The sequence below is a fragment of the Taurulus bubalis genome, assembly GCF_910589615.1.
Source record: "Taurulus bubalis genome assembly, chromosome: 7".
Taxonomy (NCBI): Eukaryota; Metazoa; Chordata; class Actinopteri; order Perciformes; family Cottidae; genus Taurulus; species Taurulus bubalis.
In genome coordinates, this window is record NC_136595.1 from 17,394,698 (window position 1) to 17,419,286 (window position 24,589).

At 40.3% G+C, this 24,589-nt stretch overlaps 2 protein-coding genes across 2 annotated transcripts; both read left to right on the forward strand.

The window, feature by feature from the left end:
- The first annotated feature begins 3,200 nt into the window (after positions 1 to 3,200).
- LOC306738845 (protein ANKUB1-like) lies at positions 3,201 to 7,178 on the forward strand. Its single transcript, XM_079220767.1, has 7 exons — positions 3,201 to 3,321; positions 3,703 to 3,843; positions 4,543 to 4,759; positions 5,112 to 5,226; positions 5,338 to 5,956; positions 6,119 to 6,219; positions 6,574 to 7,178. Exons 1-7 carry the CDS (start codon positions 3,232 to 3,234, stop codon positions 6,710 to 6,712), a joined length of 1,422 nt encoding a protein of 473 aa, XP_079076893.1. The 5' UTR covers positions 3,201 to 3,231; the 3' UTR covers positions 6,713 to 7,178.
- A 528-nt stretch (positions 7,179 to 7,706) lies between these two features.
- Positions 7,707 to 20,028, forward strand: ppp1r2 (protein phosphatase 1, regulatory (inhibitor) subunit 2; the record flags this gene model as incomplete). Its single annotated transcript, XM_079220768.1, has 6 exons — positions 7,707 to 7,837; positions 14,990 to 15,097; positions 15,627 to 15,710; positions 17,917 to 18,023; positions 19,326 to 19,520; positions 20,009 to 20,028. 6 exons carry the CDS (start codon positions 7,707 to 7,709, stop codon positions 20,026 to 20,028), a joined length of 645 nt encoding a protein of 214 aa, XP_079076894.1.
- Positions 20,029 to 24,589: the final 4,561 nt, after the last annotated feature.

Sequence of the window (24,589 nt, forward strand, 5' to 3'; positions counted from 1 at the left end):
CCAGTGAGAATCAACATAACAAGGTAAATGTAACGTTTGATCATTTAAGAACCAATCAATCAATTGAGGAACTGTAATGTCCATTTTTGGCTGCCCATTACTTTTGCAATATTACAGGTAACCTGCATTTCCACATTTGACATTTGGCAGTTGACATTTCTGTTTTGTCTTATAGTATACATCATTACATCGCCCAACCCTAATGTTTATTTGCACTTAATGTCAGTGTCATACCACACGTCATAAACACGTTTTCTATTGCTCTCCCTAAGGTTTCTTCATTTTTTCTTTTCTCCCTATTAAACAGTTTTTGGGGGGAGTTTTTCCTGAACCAAGGTGAGGGTCCCGAGACTCTGAAGCAAATTTCTGATTTTGGCCTATACAAAATACATTTAATTGAATTAAATGTTCGATTAAATCAGAATCTTACAAAACAATTAGTGTTACATAATATGCACAAACATATTGTCAGGACAGCAGCATTACATTACACCAAACGTGTTTGACACAGAGGGTCTTCTCAAAGGAATAAACAACAGAGAACCAAAGGGGGAAGTAAAACATCACACTAAACAGATGATGACTAAACACCATATGACAAGCATGCACAACATGTGTCGACACAATGAGGTTATAATTAAACGGCTACATTCACAAACCGGTGTGAGAGGATGAAATAGTTTACGGCAACAACAAAAAACAGCCGTCAATATTGTCAACAGTCAACGGACGTGAACGTTTAACTTTAAACCCCAGATGTCAGCGGCTAACGTTGGGTGACGGTTGCCACACCAAACTGTTTTCACGAGTACCGCCCGGCCGGTCGCGTTGAAGTCTGACATTCCCAGATAGTTGCAGCTCTTCGGAGTACAGTTATACACCTAAATAAATATAGTACCTGGTATGGAGAGCCGTTCCGCTGTGCGGCGAGCCGCAGAAACAGAGCGCCCTCCACTCGAGTTAGCATGATGCTAATACAGGTAGCTGGTCGGGGTGTCGTGGGTGTTTACCTTAATTTCTGCCCAGAGGTTTATCTTGTCCGGGGATTTGGCTGCTGGCAGGGACATCGCTCTCCTACACTGTGTGTCGTGTCAAGGAGCATTTACAAAAGCGAATATTTGTGGGTGGACTTCATCCCGTTTGAACGACGGGTCGGAGAACGGCAACATCAACGTTACAGTTTAATCCCCTCGGCGAGCTTCTTCAACTTCCGCCACATGCACCGAGCTACATTCAGCGTCTGATTGGACGAGCCGTTTGTCAATCATTCAATTCCGGAAGTGACTCCAGACGTAAACATATCCACGTGACGGCACACACAAACATTTGCTTCCTTTTACAGTTGCATGAACGGCCTGAACCGAGCAGCGAGTCTACAATTAATAAAGCTGTATTACAACTGCATTAATGCATTACGAGATGAATAGACTTCATGTACAAACTGTATATTTTATCTGTGAAAAAAGTATATATTATTTTTCATTAGCACAAATGTTGTCATCCTCCACCCTAAAAAAAGAAGTCTTGAAAACAGATGACACTTTTTAATCTCTAGCACCCTCTGTAGCAAACGGAGCTCATGTTATTTTTAGGGCCTAAAAAGAAGATGAGCTGCGTTTGCTACCAACATTGATCATACACAAAGGATACCGATCAATGTTGGTAAATGGTTGCAAACAAGAGATGGAAAATAATAAAGTGTATTTCTTAGAGTGCTATTACAACTGTGGGGTTCCGCCTGCAACAATACTTGTGTCGATAACAGTTACTTTGTAAAAATAAAGCTTAACTAAAATCTAAAGAATTATTACAAGTTCTCAAAATTACAGTATGAATATCTACATTTCTATATCTAGATGTCATGTGTTCTGATATGTGCTTGAAAAAACATAAATCAGCAGGTCTTGAACCTTGAGAAACCAAGTCACTCTTTGTTCCAAGCCAAGATTGAACACAGCAACTTTGTGGACAGAGTCAGACTTTAAAAGGGCAAATGCAAAGTAGCTGTCCCTTGTAAAACTTCCAGAGAACATTTCAAGCTGTAATGTGCAACCAGTAGGTAGTCCCTTTGTTTCCCACAAAAAGGCAGCGCGAAGAGCTGACGTCAAACTGTTAGAGTTCTTTTCAACTGCGGCCCCACATAAAACAATTCACACGTATTGTATTGTACGTTATTTTAGAAATAAAATTGTAATACTATGTTCACTAAAATGTTTTATTTTGCACCTGAGATTTATTTTCTAAGATTCTGATTCTTGAACCTTTTATCTTGTGATGGTCCTCTCTGCAAATATGTTCATGTACTGCAGTTGAGTAAAATAGAATAAAATAGAAACAACTGCCCACTCAACCAATGTCTACAGGCACACAATGTTAGAACAAAATCAATAACTGGAATTAAGATGCTGTATTCTGTTATGAATGGTTAAAACCTTTTTTAATCAGTAAAGCATATACAACATCACCTTTATCGCTGTAATGCTTACCTCAGATAATAAGTCTGTTACTGCACTTTGTGGCTTTGTGAGTGCAGATACATGTGGTGAGGTCACATTGCTGTTGTAAAAACAGAAGCAGATCAGGCATACAGATGAGACCAAATCAATAAATTGTCACATGCAACACAACATTTTATTACATTTCTCAAATGCTGAGATCGATAGGCCTGTATAATGCTGTACTATGATTGTTTTTATACTAAATGTCACATGTCTAAGTACAAGTCAGAGAGTGAGTATTAACTTTTCATATTTATTATGTAGCCTTATACCATGGCCAGTTCCTTGTGTGTTGTTTTTTGCTATAGAACCACCAACATATTTTGTATCTTTTTAATCCATTGTATCCGTCTTTCTTGCACTTTGAGATTTTCTTATTCAACATTATTTGATGGCTCAGACTGAGAATTGAGAAAAGTATGTGTAAAGAAACCTTTTCAAAACCCAAATTAATTGAATTTAAAAACACCACATCACCAAGCCAACAAGATAAATCAACTTCTGTACACCTATAGCATTTTAGACACTTTTTGAAAGCAACTATCCCTTTGTTTTTTGTCAACTTGTTAAATTCCACTTTTGAAAGTGGTGTGTCTTCCCCAAACTCTACACACCCAACTCCCAGGCCCCTCCCTACAATGACTTTGCTTCTGACAAACTCACCACACACACTCCTCTGGTCGACCAGAGCGCCACAGAGGAGCCAAACGACTGGAGGACGGCTGTCCCAACCATGAAGGTCTTTATCTGCACCGAGGGCTCCTGTGAGCCTATTGATGTCCCTTCAGATCAGACTGTGGGGGCCATGAGGCAGATGGTGAAGGTAAAAAAAAATCTACAGTAGTAGCCCAGGGTTAATGGACCTTAATTTTAGTTTGAAATACTTTTTAAAATGTGCCTGATGATTTGAACGTATTGCTGGAAGGAAAAAGAGACAGTTTGATGGATTTATTACATTTTTAGCTATACTGTTGCTTATGGTGAAATACTATGCATTGCACAACTGTTAGTTATCTCTTAGTTATTAGTTATGCTAGATGTCAAGAAAAAGCTAGATCTCTCCATCATTGGAGACATTTTTTATTCAGCTCAGACAGAGAAGCGGATGCTGCTACAGACACTGAACACGATCAATCCAGAATTTTGTTTCTTGGTGAGTACTCTGTCCCAGCTCCATACATTTCCACTCTGTCCCCTTCGGTAGGATAACTTTCTGGTGCAACGCTCAGATGACAAACAGCAGCACTATCTGGAGCTGAGCTACGGTGGTGCAGTGCTGCAGGACAGCTGGGCTCTGTGCGACGTGGGCATCACAAGAGGCAGTGCCATCCGATGCCTGATAAAGGTATTAAAACATGAAAAGGGTTTAGAGATTTTGGGATTTGCAGTAAATACAATCAGCTTACAATGATGCGCATTGAGGGAGGATGCGGAAGTGCATCTTTAGGCCTACACTTCAGAAGCTATCTATGTTTAACTGTATACAAACAGATGGGTGCAGGGCAGTGCTAGCCTTAAAATACATTATACAGCAAAGCACTTTTTTTATGCAAAAAATGTAAAACCTGATGCCACAATTTTGTAATCAGTTCAAATATTTTATAAAAGTGTAATGTCCCCTCCAACGTTCTAACTTACACATTCACTTATTCTTTATGAGAATCTAACCCCGACAATTGTTTAATTCATCGACAATTTCACGGTTGCAAACATTCCAAATGTGTCCAAGTTTATTTCCTGTTGCAATGTATGTGAATGACATACGCTGACAGAAAGTAGACATGGACCCAAACAGTTGCCTAGTAATCCAATTCTGTTGAAACGGCCTATAAGGTCTCCTCCTGGAGCTGGTGAGAAGTTCTTGCTCAATAACACTTCAGAAGGGTTTATACTTGTTGCCACCGGAGCTTAAAGCCGGATCTATGTGTTGAGGAAATTCATGTCTTTGTTTACTATAAACAAAAATACAATACACCATAAAAAAAGAAGTTATGTATTAAACAATCTTATGAAATAAAATAAGGCATTTATAATTATTTTTCAGAGTGAACGAAGGCCTGCGATGTGTGTGTTCAATGGTGTGACAGGAGAAACCTTACCAATCATGGGGAGTGAGGCTTTTCTGCACATGTCCGTTGCTAGATTGAAAACTGTGGTTTCCATGCAAAGTGGCCTCCCCGTCAGCACCTTCAGACTGAGCACAGCTGCTGGTGTGCAACTCTATGACTGCAACCAACTCCAAGACTACGCCATTGAAGAGGGTATGTCCTGCTTATTGTCGATGTGGTTGGTGTGTGCATCTTCACAGTGAGTGCTGTGCAGCTAAAAAAAAACAGTCTAAGAACATTTAATTGATTCAATGAAAAGTTAGATATAATGTATTTGCTTCTAGCTGACTGTGTATTAGGTATAGCAAGATGTAAGAGAGCTTCACTTTCACATGGATAAAAAAACAAGTTGCCGTGTTGCACTATATTTTTGAGACTCTTAGTTTTCGGTCCTCTCCAAATCCATACACAGACACATTTTAAATAAAAAAAGTATACAAATGGAATAAATCTGATTTATTTTAAAATCCACAAAGTTTTAATTTGTAATTGTTTTTAAATAAAGGCACTACTCTTCGTTTGGACACGTGGGATGGGTGGGGGCAGTTCCTCCGGGGTTGCCTCCTGGGCCACAGATTGACAGTCCAGAGTCACCTCTCAGAAAAGAAGCCTGTAATGAGGTCAGAATTTCCCTACATGAATAAAAGTGTGACAGAACTGTTGTCGTGCAATTTTAAGAGTTAGCATGCAAATTGACACACAAACATAAATCTTTATACTTTCTTATCCAGGTTTCAGCTGAAGGTAGCACTCTACATTGCTGCCGCTTTAGGCCACCTAGATCTGGCTGGCTGGCTGCTGGAGAGGGGGATGCATGCTGAGAAACCAGTGGGGGTCCATCCGTACCGCCAGTGGTGCCACCAAACCTCCCATCGAGACATCGGAAAGTGTCCCATCCACACAGCTGCAGAGAACCGCCAGCTTCTCATCCTCAAACTCTTCATCAGCAGAAACCTTTTGACCTTAGCTTGTCTGGACCCTAGTGGTCGGGACCCTTTGAAAGTTGCTATTCAGCATGGTCACAGCGACTGTGTCCGCTACTTAGCCGACAAGCTGTGCTCAGTAGTATCCCTGTCAAACATACGCCTGCCCATGCACATCTACCTCCAGATAAAACGCTGGGTGAGTTTAGGGAGGAAAAGGGCAGCCTCCAATCGATGCCAGTACAACAGTGCTGCGTTCAAAGCCAGGGTGGGGGATCCATTGCTGGTGGATGGCTTCAACCAGCCAAATATGTATTCCAAACCCTTGAAAGCTGCGACCAAACCAAGTAGAGGAATCAAGGCCAAAGCGTTGCAGCCATTACCTCCCATCCGCAACCTAGTATCACACCTCCCCGGCTTGCAGTCTGTGAGCCCTGGTGACTTCATGCAGATAAAGCATAATCAACATGTCCAAAGCAGAGAAGATGTCTTATTGGATGAAATCTGTAGGGATCGTCACTGTTTATGCAAGAGCAAGTTTATACTTCTGCCAATCCCCAGAGAAAGCATTCCCATTCCATCCCATCAGTCAAAATCTTCCCATATTCTGACTGCGTCTCTGGAGTCTATCTCTCACCACTGTGGCCGAACACGAAGAGAAAAAGCCATATACTGCTTATCTGTAGCCAGGTCTCTATCTTTTATGCTCTACATTGTATGTGCAATAAAAACACATTGTGCTTGCTTTCATAAACGCCATCTTGAAATGCAGGCAAATGTATTTTACTTCCAGTCAAATTATATACACCACACAATTGTTTTGGTCTTTAATCCTGACTGTTGCTAGTTGCTAATTTAGGTTTTGTAAGGATGTATTAACTGACCACTTTAACTGGCCAAAGTAAGTTAAAGCTGCTGCATATATCAAGCCATTTATATAATTACTGCAGATTGTGATGATGGTTAGTAACTTATAGAGGTTACTCAAATGCTATACATGTCAGTTCTACTCTATTGTGTGTAATTCATGTTTCTCTTATGCAGTACATTCACAGAGAAGCCCTGGTTGAAGCAGCTGAGCATAGCACGGACCCTGATCAGGAAGCGTGTCCACACTCCCATCCAGATCTGTCACTCAGCAGCTCAACTGCTCATGGATCTCCCATCACCATTGGCTGCCTGAATAACTGCGAATGACAAAGAATCCTTCAGAGAGACAACTGAGGAGTGTATCTCAGGCTTAGTGTGTCATTGAAAATGAAACCTCTCAGTCTTTCTGTGCTCAGCCAAATCTCTGCTTTTTTTGCATTTCACAGAAAGAGTGATAAACAGACATTATAGATTTATACAAATACAATGACATGCTTTACACAGGAAGTGAAAGGATTTATTAATGCACTTTTGTTTTTTGTGTGTTTGTGTTGACAAAAGTCCAAATAAGGACTAGTGTATAGAGCACCAACAACGGCATCTTCTGCCCTCTTTCACTGTGTGTAGTTGCACAGCTATACATTTTGTTAAATATATTTTTCATTTCAATTATGTATGAAGGGGCCAACACCGTGTTTAGGCCTGCAGGGGATGAGTGTTTCATATTTAAATTATAGGTGGTGGAGTATCAATCAAAGGATGATTAGATTTATAATGAATTACACACCACATGCCCTCATGGAAGTTTGGTCCTCCTCCTTTTTGTGTTAGGGTTCCTGCATTCATATTACTTTCTGAAATACAACATACGTCCCCCAAAATACTGATGTTGCTTCTGTCTATTATTATTATTATTATTATTATTATTATTATAAGACACACGGCATAATGGCTCCTTTATAACTTAGAAATTCCCGATGACAAAAAGGCAGCGTTTGATGACGTCAAATCGCGTTGAAATCAAAGTCTCGCGATGTTGTGGGCATAGTACTGACAGTGCTCTTGCCCCGCCAGCCGCCAGTCAGTGAACAACCGGAGAGTAGCTAGATATGCAGAACCGCCAGTGTACGTAGAATCCTGCATAGGTTTACACTGAGTTTATGAAAGAGCACTGAGTACTCACGAGGAGCATGTTTAGAACCGACCCCGTCTTAAGGAACGTTAATTGAATCGCAGAAATCACAGAATCGGAAAATCAGTGGAAGAGAAATAGTTGAGCCAGCCGGTCCGACAGTCAGCGTGTGGGAATGGCATCTCCCCGGCCGATGAAAGGCATCCTGAAAAACAAGAACAGCGGGACAAACGTCAAATCCCTGCCTGAAGAAGAACCGGGAGACAGTCCTGAACAAGCCCCCGTCCTCTCGGAGGATGACCCACAGTAAGTTGTCTCTGCTTGGCCGTCGCGGGGTGGGTAGCCCGGGTAACGTTTAGCTAGCTAAACACTTGTTAGCATCTCTACGTTACTCCCTGTTGGCTACTGTCATAAAAGTCAACTCTTTTCGGCGGGTAACGTTCGTAAACAACGTGTTCTTTCTGTGTGGAAACTGTCTAGTTCCTTCTTGTGACTATGATATGGTCCCCCCCACCCCCGCTACAAATATTGATGGCATGTGTAACCGAGAGCTAACGTGTGTCGCTCGAAGTCGCTCATCAAGTTAGCTCGTTCACTAGCCAATCGTTTCAGATTGTAACGGTTTTTAACGTTCACGTTGAATATACCAGAAACTAAAAAAACTTGTACGGACGACTTGCCTTACATTGGGGTGATAAAACAAATGTTATCAAGTGTTTAACAGCGATAACCCCCAGCCAACGATGAACAGTAACGTTATGGGGCAAACTGACACCTACATTGGCGTTAACGTTGGTGTTGTTTACCCCCGCTTGGCATGTCCTCAATAACATGACGTCAGCTTAACCTTAACGTAAACACCCAGCACTATGTGGGCTTTCTGTAATTTACAAACACTGACTGAATATTGGTTTTCTGCACAAGATAAGCACTTCTGGCATAAATTGTAAAACAAAGAGTTGTCTGTTTGTTAAACTTTTATTTAAAAATGTTAAAATGTGTGTTGCTCAAAGCCTTTGACAGGCTGTGAGTCATTCAGATTGAAATCTCAAACCAGTGGGTAAACAAAGCAAAGCTGGGTGTCCCCCAAGTTATATTTCTAGTGACTAACACTTGACCGATCCGACCCTAGTAACTGACCGATCCGACACTAGTAACTGCATTACAGGCTTGCACTGGCACCAGTCTGGGTCAAAAGGGGCAGCAATCTGTTAAATACGCCTCTCTGACATGATAATCTTACACCCACCTCTGCTTTTACTTCAACTTCTACAACCATCTCAAGACTGCTGTTCACCCTTATTCACCCTTATATGTATACATGCTGTCAAATCCCCTGTTTCCTAAACACATCTCATATGCCCTTTTCCAGACACCTATTAGATGCCTAATAGGTCAAATGTCAAAGGAAATTTGACCTTGCTCTTCAAACATCTCATCCTGATGTAGGCCAGGATGATAGTTTAGATCTCTCAAATAGCTGTAGAGGATGCCCAACTGAAATATCTATCGTGTTCGATCATCTCAGATGACGTCAAGAATATCACAGAGGAGATACAATGCAAACAGTCTCACAGTTTAGGGGAGGGACTAGGCTCCTTTATGATCTCAAGATGTGCTGATTGTGAACACTTCCCTGGGACTGCTAAATCCGCTGCTCTGTTGTCTAATGGTGCTTGGTCTCAGGGTCGGGTTGATAAGAGTTAGATTTTCTTCTCTTATGCATTGATAATACTGACGCTGACACTTTTACTGTGGCAGCGAGACATATTGCCTCTGATCGCCAGTCCTTCAGAGATCTGCTCTCCCACATCCTCCTCGCAGTCTCCTTTCTGCCCCATGGAAACTCTGGCCGTGTAGACTTCCCTGAATGATGCTGTTGCCTTATAAGGCCATTTGCAGACATGAGGGAGCATCTTTTGTCATGACAAGATTAGTAAAAGAAAAGGTTAAACACAACCTCAAATGCTAAAACACAAAAATACTTTACTTTGCATTATTTGTATAGCTTTGGCTCTATAAAATTGTGAAAAAATCACATCGTTGGATGTTTTAAGCTATGTACGTCATCTGTGATCGCACCTGTCCTGTGAGTAACTGGGTAAAAACTACTAGAGGCAAAAAAGGTTGCAAGGCTAGTTCACAGGCATTTCTTTCACGCTTAATGTGTTGCTTATCCAAATCCAACCATTGTTTGAGCATTTCAAAGTGCACTTGAGTACACAAGCTGGAAACTATTACAAAAGAAAGCATTCTTTGTTATAAAAAAAACAGGGTTTAAAATATGCCAATCTGATCTCAAAGATAGATGCCCAAAAATATGAGTGCTTTTAAGGCTTTACATGAATTTAATTAGGTCTGATTTATAGTCAGGGTGATGAATGACACCACCCACCTGCCAAATGCTGCAAAATCTTTGATGCAAGCTGCTGGAGATTCTTCCCACTGTAACAGTTGGCTTGGGCAGTAGATTCATTAGTAGAATAATTTAGATGAATCATATTTAGATTTTAACCTTTTTTTTAAATTTATTTTTATATAAATTAGAAGTCATTAGAAAAAATACATGGTAATAATGTGATGCCTCTGATCATTCGATCAACATGCATGATACAGCACATGGTGTATATCAAATTAAAAATGATACTTTGTGTCCTACCAGTTACTTTGGAAGGTAGCCAGCCATTCGTTGGTTGGTTAAAGTCAAAGTGTGAATAATTGAGTTTTCTGGGAGGATCCTGCACGCAGCCAAGCACCAAATCCACAGAGAAAAACAAGGGCTGTCCATGCTGTGCCATATTGCCACTGTCAGCTCTAAGTTTAAAGCAAATACATAGACTCTCATATGACTGTATGCAATAAAAGAGTACATGCTTTCAAATATGTACACACTACTACATATATTTTTATTCGCACACTTATTTGAATAATTTCTTGCTTTTATTTAGTTATTTTGTAAAGCTCCCTATGACATTTGATTGGGATATGCTTCATAAGCCCCATGTCGGTGTGAGTCAGCATTTTATTTGATAAGACAATGACTCTTCAGTGTCATCCCCTGTCAAGTACACTACAACTTTGGCAGGTCTTCACTACTCTGGCTCTGTGCATACTAAGGAGTTCTCTTGAAGTTTCTTTTCCCCACAAAAAAAACCTAATGATTGGCAAGCTTTATCTCCCATTGTTTAAGACAGCAATGCTCACATTGAGCTTGACTTCAGTTTACGAGTTCTTAGTGAGTGAAGACAATCAAAATCTGCAGATGTCAACTTAACAAAAGCCGAGATGGACCATTGAACATGCAAGCCATTTTGTTGTGTAACCATTGTATTTTCTACAAAAGATGTCAAAATAAGAAATTGACAAATACATGATTCCATGATGGTATTGGAAGTGTGGATTGTACAGGAGCCCACATAGGCCAATTGTTTATTTCTCTTACAGCTCCGATTCATTTCCTTAAACACTGTAAGACCTTGGCCACGTTTTAAATAATTTTTTTTAAACTCATTAGAGACTGCCACCTTTTGTTGCCCCTTCAATCACCCACCATTATTTAGTTTACAGTGATGTATAGGCCTCACACAGCTATATATATAATTCATGGACGCTTCCATGAAACTCAATCGCTCCTTCACTGTCTTGTGAGCCTCTTCCTGACTATGTGATGGACAGTTTGACTGGCAGGTAGTGAATCTCACTTTTTGTAGACAGACAGAAAAAGACCACTCCGACATTTAACCCTCCTGTGTGCAGGTCAGTTGAGGCCAACTGTGGGCTCAGACAATGAATACAGTTTCTGTATTGATGAAGAATCTAGAACTGACAGTCAGAATCAACAGGTGTCTGAACACCTCTAATCTACAATGACAAAGCCGTTTGGCTTTTGGACAAGGTAGTAAACTGAGTAATACAATTATGTCTCTATTAAGTATCTTCTGAGCCTTTGGTGCAGAGGTGGGTTATATAATATATATATTACTGTTAAAGTAAAGCATTTGATCTTGATAAATTATTTTAGCTGCATCTGTTTGTCCTTTTGAGTTAGTTTAGTTTTACTTCACCGAATATACTTTTTACTTGTCAGTATAAAAGGGAAAATCTCTTGCATAGACAAGACATTGTCTTTTTCCCCCACATCATGACCTTACCATGACAATGACCTCTGATGTGGCCAGAGAATGTAATGCCTCCTCATTACTCTGCTACTCCGCTCCTTTTTTTCCCTCCTTTTTTTAATTGCACTTTCCATGCCAAAACTGCCCCCTAAATTACACAAATTGTGTTACTTTATCATCTCTGTCATGGTGGACATTTACTATACACCAGTAAGTCTCTCTTATTTATATTTCTCCAATTTCTTAAATGCACTTTGATGGATTTTAATGAGTGTTTCAGAGCATCATCAGGGCATGTACCAGCTTGTTTGGCCTTCAACAACAATAATATAATTAAAAACCTGGAGAGAATTACATGGTTATGAGCACTACAGGTATTAACTGTCAATACAGGTGTCATTGAATATTTAATCAGGGGAATAGTGAAATACTGTAATATGCGTTTTATTTTTTAATTACATTAATCACACTTATGCAGTGTTAACAAGTCAAGGTCATGACACAATGTACTTTCTAAAGCTTGGACAGCTGACAAGCACTTATAAAATCGTATTAGTCATAAATCTACTCCTAGTTATTGCAGTCTGAGGAAGAGGGAAGAAAAAAAATAGAATAGGGAAAAGTAGAAAAAAGTAATACCAAATCTACGTTCTACTATTTTTAGGTAAAAGAAGAAAGAAGATAGTCTACTTAATTTATAACATAAAAAAATGGTGTGGGGTTAATTAAAAATAAATAATTTACATTTGATAATTTTGAAATCTGCAACGTTCAACCAAAGGTTGATAACTGATGTTGAATTTTTTAGGACATGACAATAATTTAGATAATGCTTGATTGTTTGGCTGGGAATGGGACACAGATAACATTAATGAGCAATTCTCTGTGTCTGGAACTGACATCCTTCCCTTCTCCTTTTTCTGCCTGATATCAGACAGAATTGTTCACTTGTCCACAGTGTAATGGGCCGATTCAAAGGTCTGGACCCAGGCAAACGTTTTGCTTGATGCAGTACGTGGAAGCAGCATATTCTGTGCCTTTGGGCCAGCCACTGCCTCCACTGTAAAACATGTCCGTGCTGCTGTTACTGTTACTGTGTTCAGGCAGTGGTGGAGCGCCCGGGGCTGGACCTTTCCTCACTACTCTCTGATGATGCTACCTGATAGCACAGCTCAGCTCTCAATGATGACTCACTCTATTTAATGAGTTTCCCTGAAGCGTTTTGTCGCCAGCCTCGAGGGATAGTCATCATCACATAAGAGAAACAGCTCTATATTCAGTGGGTTCTAGTAGTCGTCGTCGTCCGCCTCTGCCCCCCTTGTAGTAGCAGGTGCCTCATCATGGCATTATAGTTTTTGTGATGATTTGCGCTGAATGAGTGAGTGGACTGGATTGGATTTAAGGACCATAGCGGTTTGGTGGAAATAGATCATGATTGTGATTTGTGATTTTTGAGTGAAGCTCTACACCCATTCTCCCAGTGACACAAATTCACCCAATAAGGTATCTTATTTTATAGAATGAGTTCTGCATGTTCAGTATGTTGGTCAAGCACATCTCATCAGGATGAACAATGTTGGCCTGTTGGCTGTTTACAGACTGGTTTCTCAAACCACTAGTTACCTTGCTGCTCATAAGCAGGCCAGCAGCTCATTACTGTGCCAGTTCGTGTCAACTAATGTACATGAATGTTGGCCAAAACTACCATTTGCGCATAGAAAATAATTTGACCATTTCATAAGCAGAAGTAATTGTGAACCTTTCTACTAGAAATGAAGAAAAAAAATTAACAATTCCGTTGAGTTGTTCTTTCATTAAATGAGTTGATTCATTTAATGTTATGTTGTACTGTCATTGAACATTAGATTTTTCCGGTTTTAACGGGATGCTTGCAAATGATCTTTGATGCAAGAGTGCACTGCTGAATGCAGTACATGGTTACAATTAAATTGAATGTGCATACCTTAAGCAAAACATGCCATAAGACCTAGTATTGCTTATTATGTGTATTTTCCCTCCAAATAAGTTCAAGTTCTATCAACAATAGTACAAAATATCCAAAATACCCGATCTCAACTTTCCTTGGGAAATTTCCTGGTCCTTTGCAATCCTAGTCGGAAGAGATGTTTCTGTTATTTGGCATTCAGTCATTGGTATACATATGACTCGGATCTGTCTTTTTATCCACTAATTTAGCTCTGAGTGCACATAAAGTTCACAAAGTGAACTCTTGAGAGTCAGTGGGGCATCCAGGGAATCAACTTGAGCATCCGCAACCAACAAATTGATTGACTTATCGACAAATTTAGCATCACCCAGCCCCAGCCTGTCTCCCATGATACCTGATCTTTAGTCCCATGAACAATGTCAGGACTGATCTACAGTACCTTGGCAGGAAAGTCCAGGGAGAGCGGCGGTGGTTTAACCCAAGCCACATAACTCCCAATATCCCCTGCCCTGGAATTGTAGCTGTAGGGTTCAGCTTAGTTTGTTTTGAAATTTAAGAGGATAAAAAAATGTAAAAATGTAAGTAAATATTGTTCTAGTGAGTGAAAACTGCACAGGCTTTCAGTAAACTGAAAAGAGGAGAACAAAATCAACAAATTAGTGCTTAATATGGAGAGTGTGGCTACAGAAATTAAATGACACAAAATGACAAACTTGTTCTCAAAAAAAGATCGGCAGTGAACTATGCATTTTTTTCTGTGAGTTTCTACTTCCTGTGCTGTAACGGCAGGTGTTCCTTGCGTCATCCACTCAAGCTAAATGTAGCATTCAATGCTGATTTAGTCTTTGTTTCTGTTCATTTCCTCTCAGGATTTGAAGGGGCAGCAAGGATTAGAGTAATTCTGAACAAAAAGCCCCAGCGAAGCATGCAGAGGTGACAGCCTTATCCCCCAGATGCGAATGGAACCGTTTGGGGGATTAGGAACAGGTCTGTTTCAGAGGGAGCGGAACAAAAATTGACTCTCTTGTACCAAATGAGACCGTTGTTTGACTTTTGGCCTTATTCACTCACAGCCGTTCAGCCTTACCTCTCGCTCATGCCCTTATTTAGTGAATAAAGGTCTCGCATCCGTCCTGGATTACATGGACATGAAAGCAAATACCATGTCAACTCCCGAGAATCTTCAGAAACCAAATTGGTGCAGAGTTTTCCCAAAATAGAGTGAAATAGAAGAGGGAAAAGTGGGGCACGTTCAGTCCTAGATTAAATCTAGTAGCTCTTCTCCCTGCAGGAATAGAGCGGGTGGGTAGCTGGTGCACAGTGGTCCAAATGGAGTGTCGTCCATTTAGCCCTCATTTCCTTCTCACTGTATTTTCTTTGATCCGTTTACAGGAAGAAATCCCAGAAATGGGATGAGATGAACATCCTGGCCACGTACCATCCGGCTGACAAAGACTATGGTCTGATGAAGATAGATGAACCCAGCACACCTTACAACAGGTCAGAGCCTTCTGAAAAAATGTCCCTTTGAAGGTTTCAATTGATAAAATTAGATTCAGTTAAATCACTTTTACACATATTTCAAATGTTATATTTGGCAATATAAGCTATCTGAAGACATTCATTTACTAGAGGTTTGTAACACTATATTATCTACGGGAAAAAGAAAGCCATAGAGAATACACATGTAACACTCCAGAATGTACCCTTTAAATGATCGCATAGCCAATTTCGGGCTCTAAATTGTGCCAGTGTGGGAGAGTTATGTTGGTGTGTGTCTCAGCAGGGTTGTAATCCAATATGCCAGGGTGCTGGAGGAAGGTTGACCTTGTCACAGACCTTTCCCCTTTCTCTCTTCATGCTACTCTTTCTGTCTACGTTTCCCCCTGTGCTGTGCTTTCTTCTCTACCCATAATCCCCTCTGGCAACTTGTCTGTTTGGTTATCTGTTTGCGTCTTTTATTCCTTTCCTTCTCAATCTCTTGCCTCATTGTCGGCTTATTTTTATTCGGTTAATTGCTTTCTTTCAGGATGGTGGGGGACGAAGATGATGAAGGGGCGCTGAGTGACTCGGATGGCCACAGTGGACTTGCAGCTGATGACCTGGCATCAAAGTAAGAAATGTGCATAGAGGGAGACGTGTACAAACCAAGTAGAGTGGTAGAAAGGGGGGAAAGCAAGCTATGAAAGGAAATATGATTTGGTTGACCGCTGTAACAGCTTAATTGTTCACTGTTTTTGTCGTTGCTGGTGCAGTTTGTAGCTATTTAGCTTTTTAATGAAGAAGAAAGGTAACCTCCAAAAGGGAGAAAAATTATGTATGCGCTCAGGTGCAGCCCAGATAAGCCACACCTGAATACACTCGTACCAACGTCCTTGTCCTCCAACAAGAATGTGTCGTAACAATAATGGATAAGTGTGTATTTACTGTACAGCCTCTGACGTCAGTGACCACTTTACTGAGGTATTGCACAAAGAAACACTTTGGACAACTAATTACAACTAATTAAAAGGCCGCAGTGCCATCTTATGTCTCACCTATATTTATTATATTGGCTACTGGTATATTATAGCCTCTAATATTGCATACACCACTGGCAGTAGTGGGATGAAGGGAGTTGTAACCTCCCAGTTAGTGGTGGTAATAGAGCAGCTGATCAACTGCAGCCTCCTGGACAAAGTTGTACAGGCAGAAAGTTACCACAAGACACAGTGGTTTGAATGTGGTCCTAATATGATTGTGTATTTATTTTTTGTTTAGTAACTCAGAAACACACCTGTAAAAAAACCATCATATACCTATTATGTGCATAACATACACACAATCATTACCATATATTATAAACCACACGGACATGATCCATCCCATGTTTGTGTGTGTTTTGTGTTAAACATCGCCTGGCAACATTTCTCTGTTTTCATGGAAAGGCTTCCTGCATTTTTCCTCTCAGCAACAATAGCCAATCAACAAACAATGAGTTAAAGGGTGTTTCCCGTTAGCCATGAATTTCAGGGGGTAAAAGTCATGCAATGCAAGAAATGTTTGTGAATCTATGTACTACAAAAAAATAGCAGTCAGTTTTGTGTGATGCAGTTTGTCTTCAACTTAAATTAAATTCATCGATGCTTCCACAGTGCATGATGGTTGAATAGTATTTAATTATTTTGCTACATACAGAGCATCCTAGAAAGAAAGAAATCTCGATAAAGATTACACTTGTGGGCAGTTTTACAACCACTTGGAGTTAAAATGGAAGTAACAAATACTTGTGCAAGATATTGTCATCTTCTTACTGTATATATACAATATGCATTAAACTAATTTGGATACAGTAAGTTAACATGAAGGCTCTTTGTTTTTTAAATCAGTTACCAGAAACTTGAGTGCCTGCTGAAGAACAGAAGTTTCATCAAATAAGTTAATCACATAAAAACAAGCACAAAAAGGCAAATAACGCCCTGAAAAGCCTTACCGTATGTCTGCCACTGAGAGCGGTCTTGAGCAGTGTATTTGCTGTGGGCCATCGCGTTCATGTAAGTGCATTGATGCAGGGATTGGATGAGCTAGTTTGAGTCTGCGCCACAAAGAGGATAGTGATCAGCTCCAGGCTTGTCAATTAGCTGCTTTTGTGTACTTCCACACAGAGCGCTTTCCACTGTTTTACACTAAACCTGCAGATAGTACAACATCTGCTCTTTTCATCTGTCCTCGTGTTAAATCTCTCCAACATCCGCTCTCAGTCTCCTCTTTTATACATCACTTATCCAACTATGCGTTTCTTCACTTTACTTCCCTCGTCTCTAGTTCACTGCATCCCTTCCACCTTCTGGCTTTCTTGCTGCCTGTCTTTATTTCCGCCAGGCCAGTTTGTTGGAGAGCAGTAGTACAGTAAATAGGAGCCTCCCCCCCGGGGTAAGTTGCACCAATTGTCTACCATCCGCTGAGCTATAAACCATTATTTCTTTTGTCCTCTGCTTTTAAAGCTCTCAGAGTGTGAGAGACGGGGATAGTAACTCTTCTTATTTTTATCTCATGCTTGAGTACTCGCACATGCTCACATCTCTGCCCTCTCACTGTGCCTGCTCTCTCCTCCCCTTGCCTTAAATATCTCCATCTCCTCCCATGCCTGTTTCTCATGATGGGCCTTTTCAGAAGTCTCTCCGCAATGACTTTAGGAGAAGCTATTGATTATCTCCTGTCTCTCTTTGGTAATTAAATATGGTCGTAACGCAACGTCGAAAACTGGGATTTCAAACACTGTGAAGAGGCAACTCATTTATATTTCTTATCCCTTCCTCTCTGTGTGTTATCTTTTCAAGGCTGGTGGCTGCAGAGGGCTCAGAACCTCGCTTCATGAAGGAAGAAGAAGTGGAAGACGAAGAGAGCAGCGAGGAGGAGGAAGAGGAGCTGAGTCCTGAAGAACAAGGTTAACATGGCGATTCTTTTCCTTTTTATAAAATTTGTTCACATCCACACCTACTAGTGCCCTCATCTATGAAGTCTCAGTGTAATATTATCCTCCAGTTCACCTTAATGCAAACTAAGTGTCCTCTGCAGCTGCAAGAGATGACTAAATGTAGAGCGACAGTGCACGCACGTACGCACAGTCAGTATGCTTTTGACTGTTCTCTGCTGACCTTCTATGTACAAACACACAGGAATTTGAACAGTTTTGCATGCCTGCTCGCGTTGTTTCATATTTATTTCTGAAATATGCCAGTAAAAGCAAAAGAACAGTCTGGAAAACTGCAAAGACGATCGATACACTCCACTGCAGAGCTGTAGCCTCAGCAATGTTTTGTCCACAGTTTTAATCATGCCAACTTGTCCCACCTTTAGGACATTTTTGAGTTCCAGGTGAAGACTAGAATTGTTTTACATCAAATATTTTCTCATGTTTAGTCCTATTGTTCAGTCAACAGAAAATACAAGACATATTATATACAAGCACACAATATATCTGTTCTAATGTCCATATTTAATTATGGGGCCCTTTAAACTACAATACGTAAAACACATTTGTTTGACTTAAGTGATTTATTTTGGAAAGTAATTTGTCTTTTTTGGAGATTTTATGTCCAAAGTAACTTAACACTCTGTTTACTTCAATAATGAGAGTAGTTGCTAATTGTTGTGCAAGACTTAAAGAGCTGTCTGGCAGTGCCAAGATTAAATTAACCTCTTAATTTCAAATCAAAACTTAAGAGAGTTCATTCATTTGAATAAACCTCACCATAAATGCCACTGTTTACTCTGGATCTCCACCTGTCACAGATGTGCACACATTAAAATCCCAAATATGTCAATGGCACATCACTCACATAGAGCCCAGCAAAACTTTTCTTAGTCTTTTATAAAGTCTGTGCACGACCTCCTTCTACCCTATTTTAGTACAATTGCCATCCATCTCGAGGTGGCAGCAAACACGTGCAAGTTATTGTTTACTAAAATAAGTGTCCCATTTGGAGTTTGGCCCCTTTTTTCAAAATAGGTTTGTCAGGAACAATAGAGATGGAGGAGAATATTTTTGCCTCCATGTATGAATGTAGGAAAACAAATCTGTTGACTATGATGCAAATGTTGAACTAGGATTTTTATCAGTAGACTCATAATAGAAGTATACTTAACCACTCTAAATTCTGCATTCAATCATTGCTTTGGCAAATTAAAGCGATTAAAAAAAAAAAAAAATATATATATATATATATCTCTCTCTCTTCCTCTGCAGCCAAAAAGACAAATTTTCAGATGATGAGGAAGATGCACTACAATGAGGGCCTAAACATCAAGCTGGCCCGCCAACTCATTGCCAGCGAGCTAGAAGAGGACGAGGATGCAGACGAGGAGATGAGGGACGACACTGATGAGCCGAGGGAGGACACCGAGGAGACGGAGGAGATCAGTGTTGATCCGCCACAGGAAGGTAGGGAGAAGGAAACGCTGTGCACGTCTGAATAAATCATTTGGACAGTTTCCAGTCCAACAGATATTTTCTATCTGCACTGAGATAATGAAGAAGTTCACAAATAATGGTTTTGCGCACTGATGCACGCCGTCAGTGTGGATGTCATCAGATCAAACAGCCGGCTTGTTTGTGCCGCCCCGTGGTTCAGTTACTTGCAAAGCTGCATCAGGAGGAGGTTTCAGCGTTTTAAACAAAGGCAAGTTCATTTGTATAGCACATTTCAACAACAAGGCAATTCAAAGTGCTTCACATCAAAACATCATGCAAAAAGTACTTGTATAGCCCATTCAAAGATTAGCGCAACGGGTGTAATTGTGTGTAGCTTCCCCTGCTACTCTATTTATTGGATCACGGTACATGAGAGGAAAAGGAAATTATATTTATTCTAGCTCTGCCTATCTCTTCTGTTCTCACGTCTGTCTGTTTGTCTCTCGTTTGCTCTCCAGCTGATTCTCTGGACTCGTAGAGGAGGCTTCTCTCCCACATTCAGCCCCGTGTGTCGGCTCCAGATCCGGACAGACAATGCCGCGGCGCTCTGTTTTTTTTAATGCCGGGCCGCACAGCAGACACCACTTCACTACTCGTATAATAAACCTCAACAGCCAATTCCCTCCCGGTCACCTGTTTGTCTCTACTATTCCTTAGAACTGTGCAATATAACCTTCAAACAACCTGGTTTTTATCTCCCAGTCAGTGCAACACACAAGAGAAGACTGTTGCTCCCTTCTCCTCCTCCTCCTCTCTCCTTTTGCCAAGAATTTCCCCCTCCTACGTCCTCTGGACTGGCATCGCACTGAAGGATATGTGATTTTGACCCTGAAAGGAGGATCAAGGTCTTGTTAAAAAAAATGATTGAAAAAAAACTTCTGTATACCAGGACTCCCGTCTGGCCGCTCCACAGCCCTTCTGCCGGCCACAGAGCCAGTACGTCAGCCCTGGAGGAAGCCAGGGGAAACCCCACAGCCTCACAAAAGGCATATCTGAGACATGACGACAGCGATTATACTGGGTGTTCTTCAGATGGCTTTTATTTTTTTGCTCTGTAACCCACCACTCTGCTGCATTTTATTTCCTCCTTCAGTACTTTTTGTGATAAAATTGGACGCTGTGACGACCAGTTTGGGTTGTCATCTATGTTTTACCTTGCGATTCAGGTACGCCATTCACATTGGCATACGAGTGTTATGATCATTTAGGAGCTAAATATTAGTCTCTAATAGCACAAGAATACATGACCTACATCATCTAAATTTCATGATAAAGAAACATCCACATTTGGCATCATAGAGTACATACTTAATTACATACTTAATATACAACATACTTGATTGACACATGAATGCTGTGGTGTCTCACTTTGATGCTTGCACTTATATTGCTTTTTGGTTAAGATCAAGTAAAACAACACGGACCAATTATTATATTGCCAATTTGCTGATTTTTGCCCCATAAATTTATATTGACTTCTCTCTTTGCAAGCAAGAACACCACACCTCAATTCAAATTCGGGCATTTAAACAAAACAAACATGTACCTCATAAAACCAGACAGTTGGCCTTTCTTTGCAAAATTGAATACACGGATACATTTGGCATATAGGTTGTCTGTCAAGAGAAACTTTTTTTTCAGTAAAATCCCCTGCATTTTAAATTGGCAATAAACTTTTTCAGTCGAGTCTAAGTCAGGCTTCTGGCCCCTGTGTGTTTCCTGGCCACAGCAGAAAGGTAATGGTGTCGGCACTCCACATATTGTGTTTCTTTTAGTTGGTGTGAGGGACAGTATTGAAGTCCCACATCTGAGGTACAGCACGAGCTACTGATTAACAGGACAGTGTTCCGTCTTTAACGAGTTACGGCTTCCAGCGCCAGGCTCTAATGTAGGTTTGACAAAGAAGAAACCAGCGTTCTCGCTTCCATGATGTGTTATGTTGTCTTCTTGTTGCATGGGAGCTTCACCAGACATAACTGTGTGTAATTGCATTTGAGTAAAGGTAAAATCATGTACTTTGTGTTACTTTTCTTACCTGGCTTCATCACATTTGATTTAAAGTGGTCGGATCTATTTCAGTGTCTTGTACGACGCAGCTTGGAAATGTCAAAGAAAAGTTGTTATTGATGCGACTGACTGGAGTTCACCATGAAGGCTTATTGTTATGGCTGGGGTTTATTCAAGAGTTGACAAAGTGCTCACGAGAGTCTTAAATTGTTGCATTCGACAAAAGTATTGAGGTAAAAAAAAAAAAAAAAAAAAAAGACTGATTCTGGTGGTAGGACCTTAATTGCACTCATGTAGTTGTTGACTGTCGGTTTCAGGGGGAATTATTACTTTTACTATGACTGTGCTATACACTGTATGCCTTCACATGACAAAGTGGAGGCAAGAACCGAACAGCCTGAGAGAAAAGTATGTGGGAACCCTGAGTGTGTCTCGTGTTGTGTTCGCTTCATTTTCTTCTGACCCTTTAATTCCTCTGATTCCAAAAGATCACAGAGCAACACTATGACTTCTGCAAAACGTCCCCTTTGTAGTTCACGTTGTTCTTGTAGTTTAGTATTTGGGGGTGTTTTTTTTTTCTCCATTAAAGCAACTTCCTTTCAGTCATTTCCACCGATCAACAAGCTTGCAACCAAGCAGTTAATTATCACCCGATTAATTTGGAGATAAAGGAATATGTCTGGAAATACATATTTTGACGAAACTGTTGTTCTCTATTCTGCTCACTGACTTTGTGAGCAGATAGAAAAGATGACTGCAGAGAAGCTGAGAAGTTCAGTTTATGTTCTCACTTAAGACAAAAATGACAAATGTCCAAAACATGACTGGCATGATCACCCTGTAGGTGGTCATTACCTGTCAAATGTGCCTCTTGTGTATTTATGTACATGTGTGTAAAATGAACAGGCTATGCTCCATGTTACCTTTTTACTTTTGCCTCATGTGTCTTCTGTCTCGCTTTTTTGTCATTGCACCACTTCTGCCCTGTTTGGTTTGTTTTCTAAGAATTACAGACTGTTGAACACTGTGTGTCGGTCTCAAAAATGACGTGGACGTTGAATCCACGTATTTTTGTATTTCCAGTTTGCATGTCCTTAATCATCGGATTGTGTGTTTTCTGTTTTGTTTTTGTCTCCTATCATTAAATAAATGTTGTTGGGAACGAGTATGTGTTGTGGCCTGTGATTGATCTGAAGAGTCTGATGATTTACTTACTATTATGAGAATGAATGAATGAAGTACCCTGATATAAAAAAAAACCCATCTTAGAATGTCTGTGGTCTATAATACATAGAAATAAAAATAAAGCAACATTGAAATATTATGAAGTGCCAGTAGTCTACCAGAAATGTTCCACCTTTGTTGTCGATGACTTGATTTGATAATGTTACACTCACACAATGCGATACACAGTCCACGTGTAGTTAGTTTGGACATTGCAATATTATTTTTTTTGTTATAATAACTATGTATTTACTATATTACAAAATACATTTGAATACACGCACGTTGAGGTAATCTTTGAAATGACAGTGTCCCTATGTAACCACTAGATGGCGCTGTTGTACAACGTATCTACCATTCCCGTTGGTTTTCTAGTAATTCTAATAGGATAAAGCAGGGAACTGTGTTCGTACAAGGATTATCCCACATGTTTGGTGTTGAGAGGGTTTACAGCTGAGAATTAAAGCATATTCTAGTGTTTCATTCAAATGCTATCGGATTTGAATATATCGTCAAATATTCAACATATTCGTCTTGTTAAAGTTTTTAGTGTCATTTGTTGTTAATAAATCTACAGTGTAAAGTTCGGCAGAGTAAGAAAGGAGGAGGCCGTCCTGAGGCGTCTGTCAACTGACACAAAGATCGTGTAGAGAAATACAGAGGCATCGCTCTTAGTTTTTGTGGACATAATTTTTCACCTGGTTGCAAAGCATGGACGTATTATTCTACTGTGATACTAATTATTGTATATACATCCTACACAGAGCCTGAATACCAACCCACTCCTTGGCCAGTTTCTAATCAGCTTTTGTAATCTTATTTATAAATTATTTTTACTTATTCAGTAAAATGTTCAAAGCAACTTCTACTTAAGTTTAACTGAACATCTTTGTCCTTCAAATAAAATTTGTCCCGCAAACAGGTAAAGAATGTGAAACTGGAGGAGATAACCGCACATGATGACATTGAGAACACTTTTTTATAATCCACCATACAATTTCCCATAAAACACTTGATACAATATGTGTCCTTGAGAACATCCAGCCACCATTAATAAACCCAGTTACTCATGGTTAAAGCATTACTCATGCATCTAGGTTTTATGTGAGTGAGAGTGATCAACAGCTCCTCATCCTTGAGCATTCAGCAGTAAATAATGTGTTATAATGGAATCATTCCCTTCTATTACCACACAATAGAAAATCAAAAGTTGTTGTCACTTTGCTAGCAATGGATTACAGGATTTGTTTTTATTTCCATACACTGGAACAGACTTAGGTTACTAGATGTTTTCAATAGGAGTTGATATTCACAGACACGTGACGTGCAACTTGCAAGTCCTTAATGGTTTCCCCTTTTATCATTGTTCTCAATATTATGTTCTAATACTTATTTGTGTTGCACATGCGCTCTGGATAGTGATCCCTCTTTCCCCCCCGCTCCAGCATAGACGATCTTTGAGCGAGGCAGTAGTATCTGCGTTGAAGAACAGGATCCTCTCCCACTGGGTGCTATGACCTACTACCCGAAGACAATTTCTGCTTTTTCTGGGACCGACCGCTGCGTCTGAAATAGTTTCCTCGTCGCGTTTTTAAGGCAATTCCACATTAACAACACACCGTCGTTTTATGGTTGCGTTGCCACAACCTCTTTCTAATCGTAGCCGCCGGCCGTTGGGGCTTAGCCGGCTAGCAGAGCGGTGACGGAGGGAAGACAGCCGGTCGGACGGACGGACGGAGGGAGGGACGGGCACGTTAGCCAACGAGCTAATCAGCCGGGATTAACTGTCTTTAATCAAAGAACAGCGC

Excerpts from the sequence above, each read along its gene's own strand:
- LOC306738845 (XM_079220767.1), top strand. The coding sequence starts at position 3,232 with ATGAAGGTCTTTATCTGCACCGAGGGCTCCTGTGAGCCTATTGATGTC. Across the intron at positions 3,322-3,702 it reads CCATGAGGCAGATGGTGAAG|GATAACTTTCTGGTGCAACG; the intron begins GTAAAAAAAAAT and ends CCCCTTCGGTAG. Across the intron at positions 5,227-5,337 it reads GAAAAGAAGCCTGTAATGAG|GTTTCAGCTGAAGGTAGCAC; the intron begins GTCAGAATTTCC and ends TTTCTTATCCAG.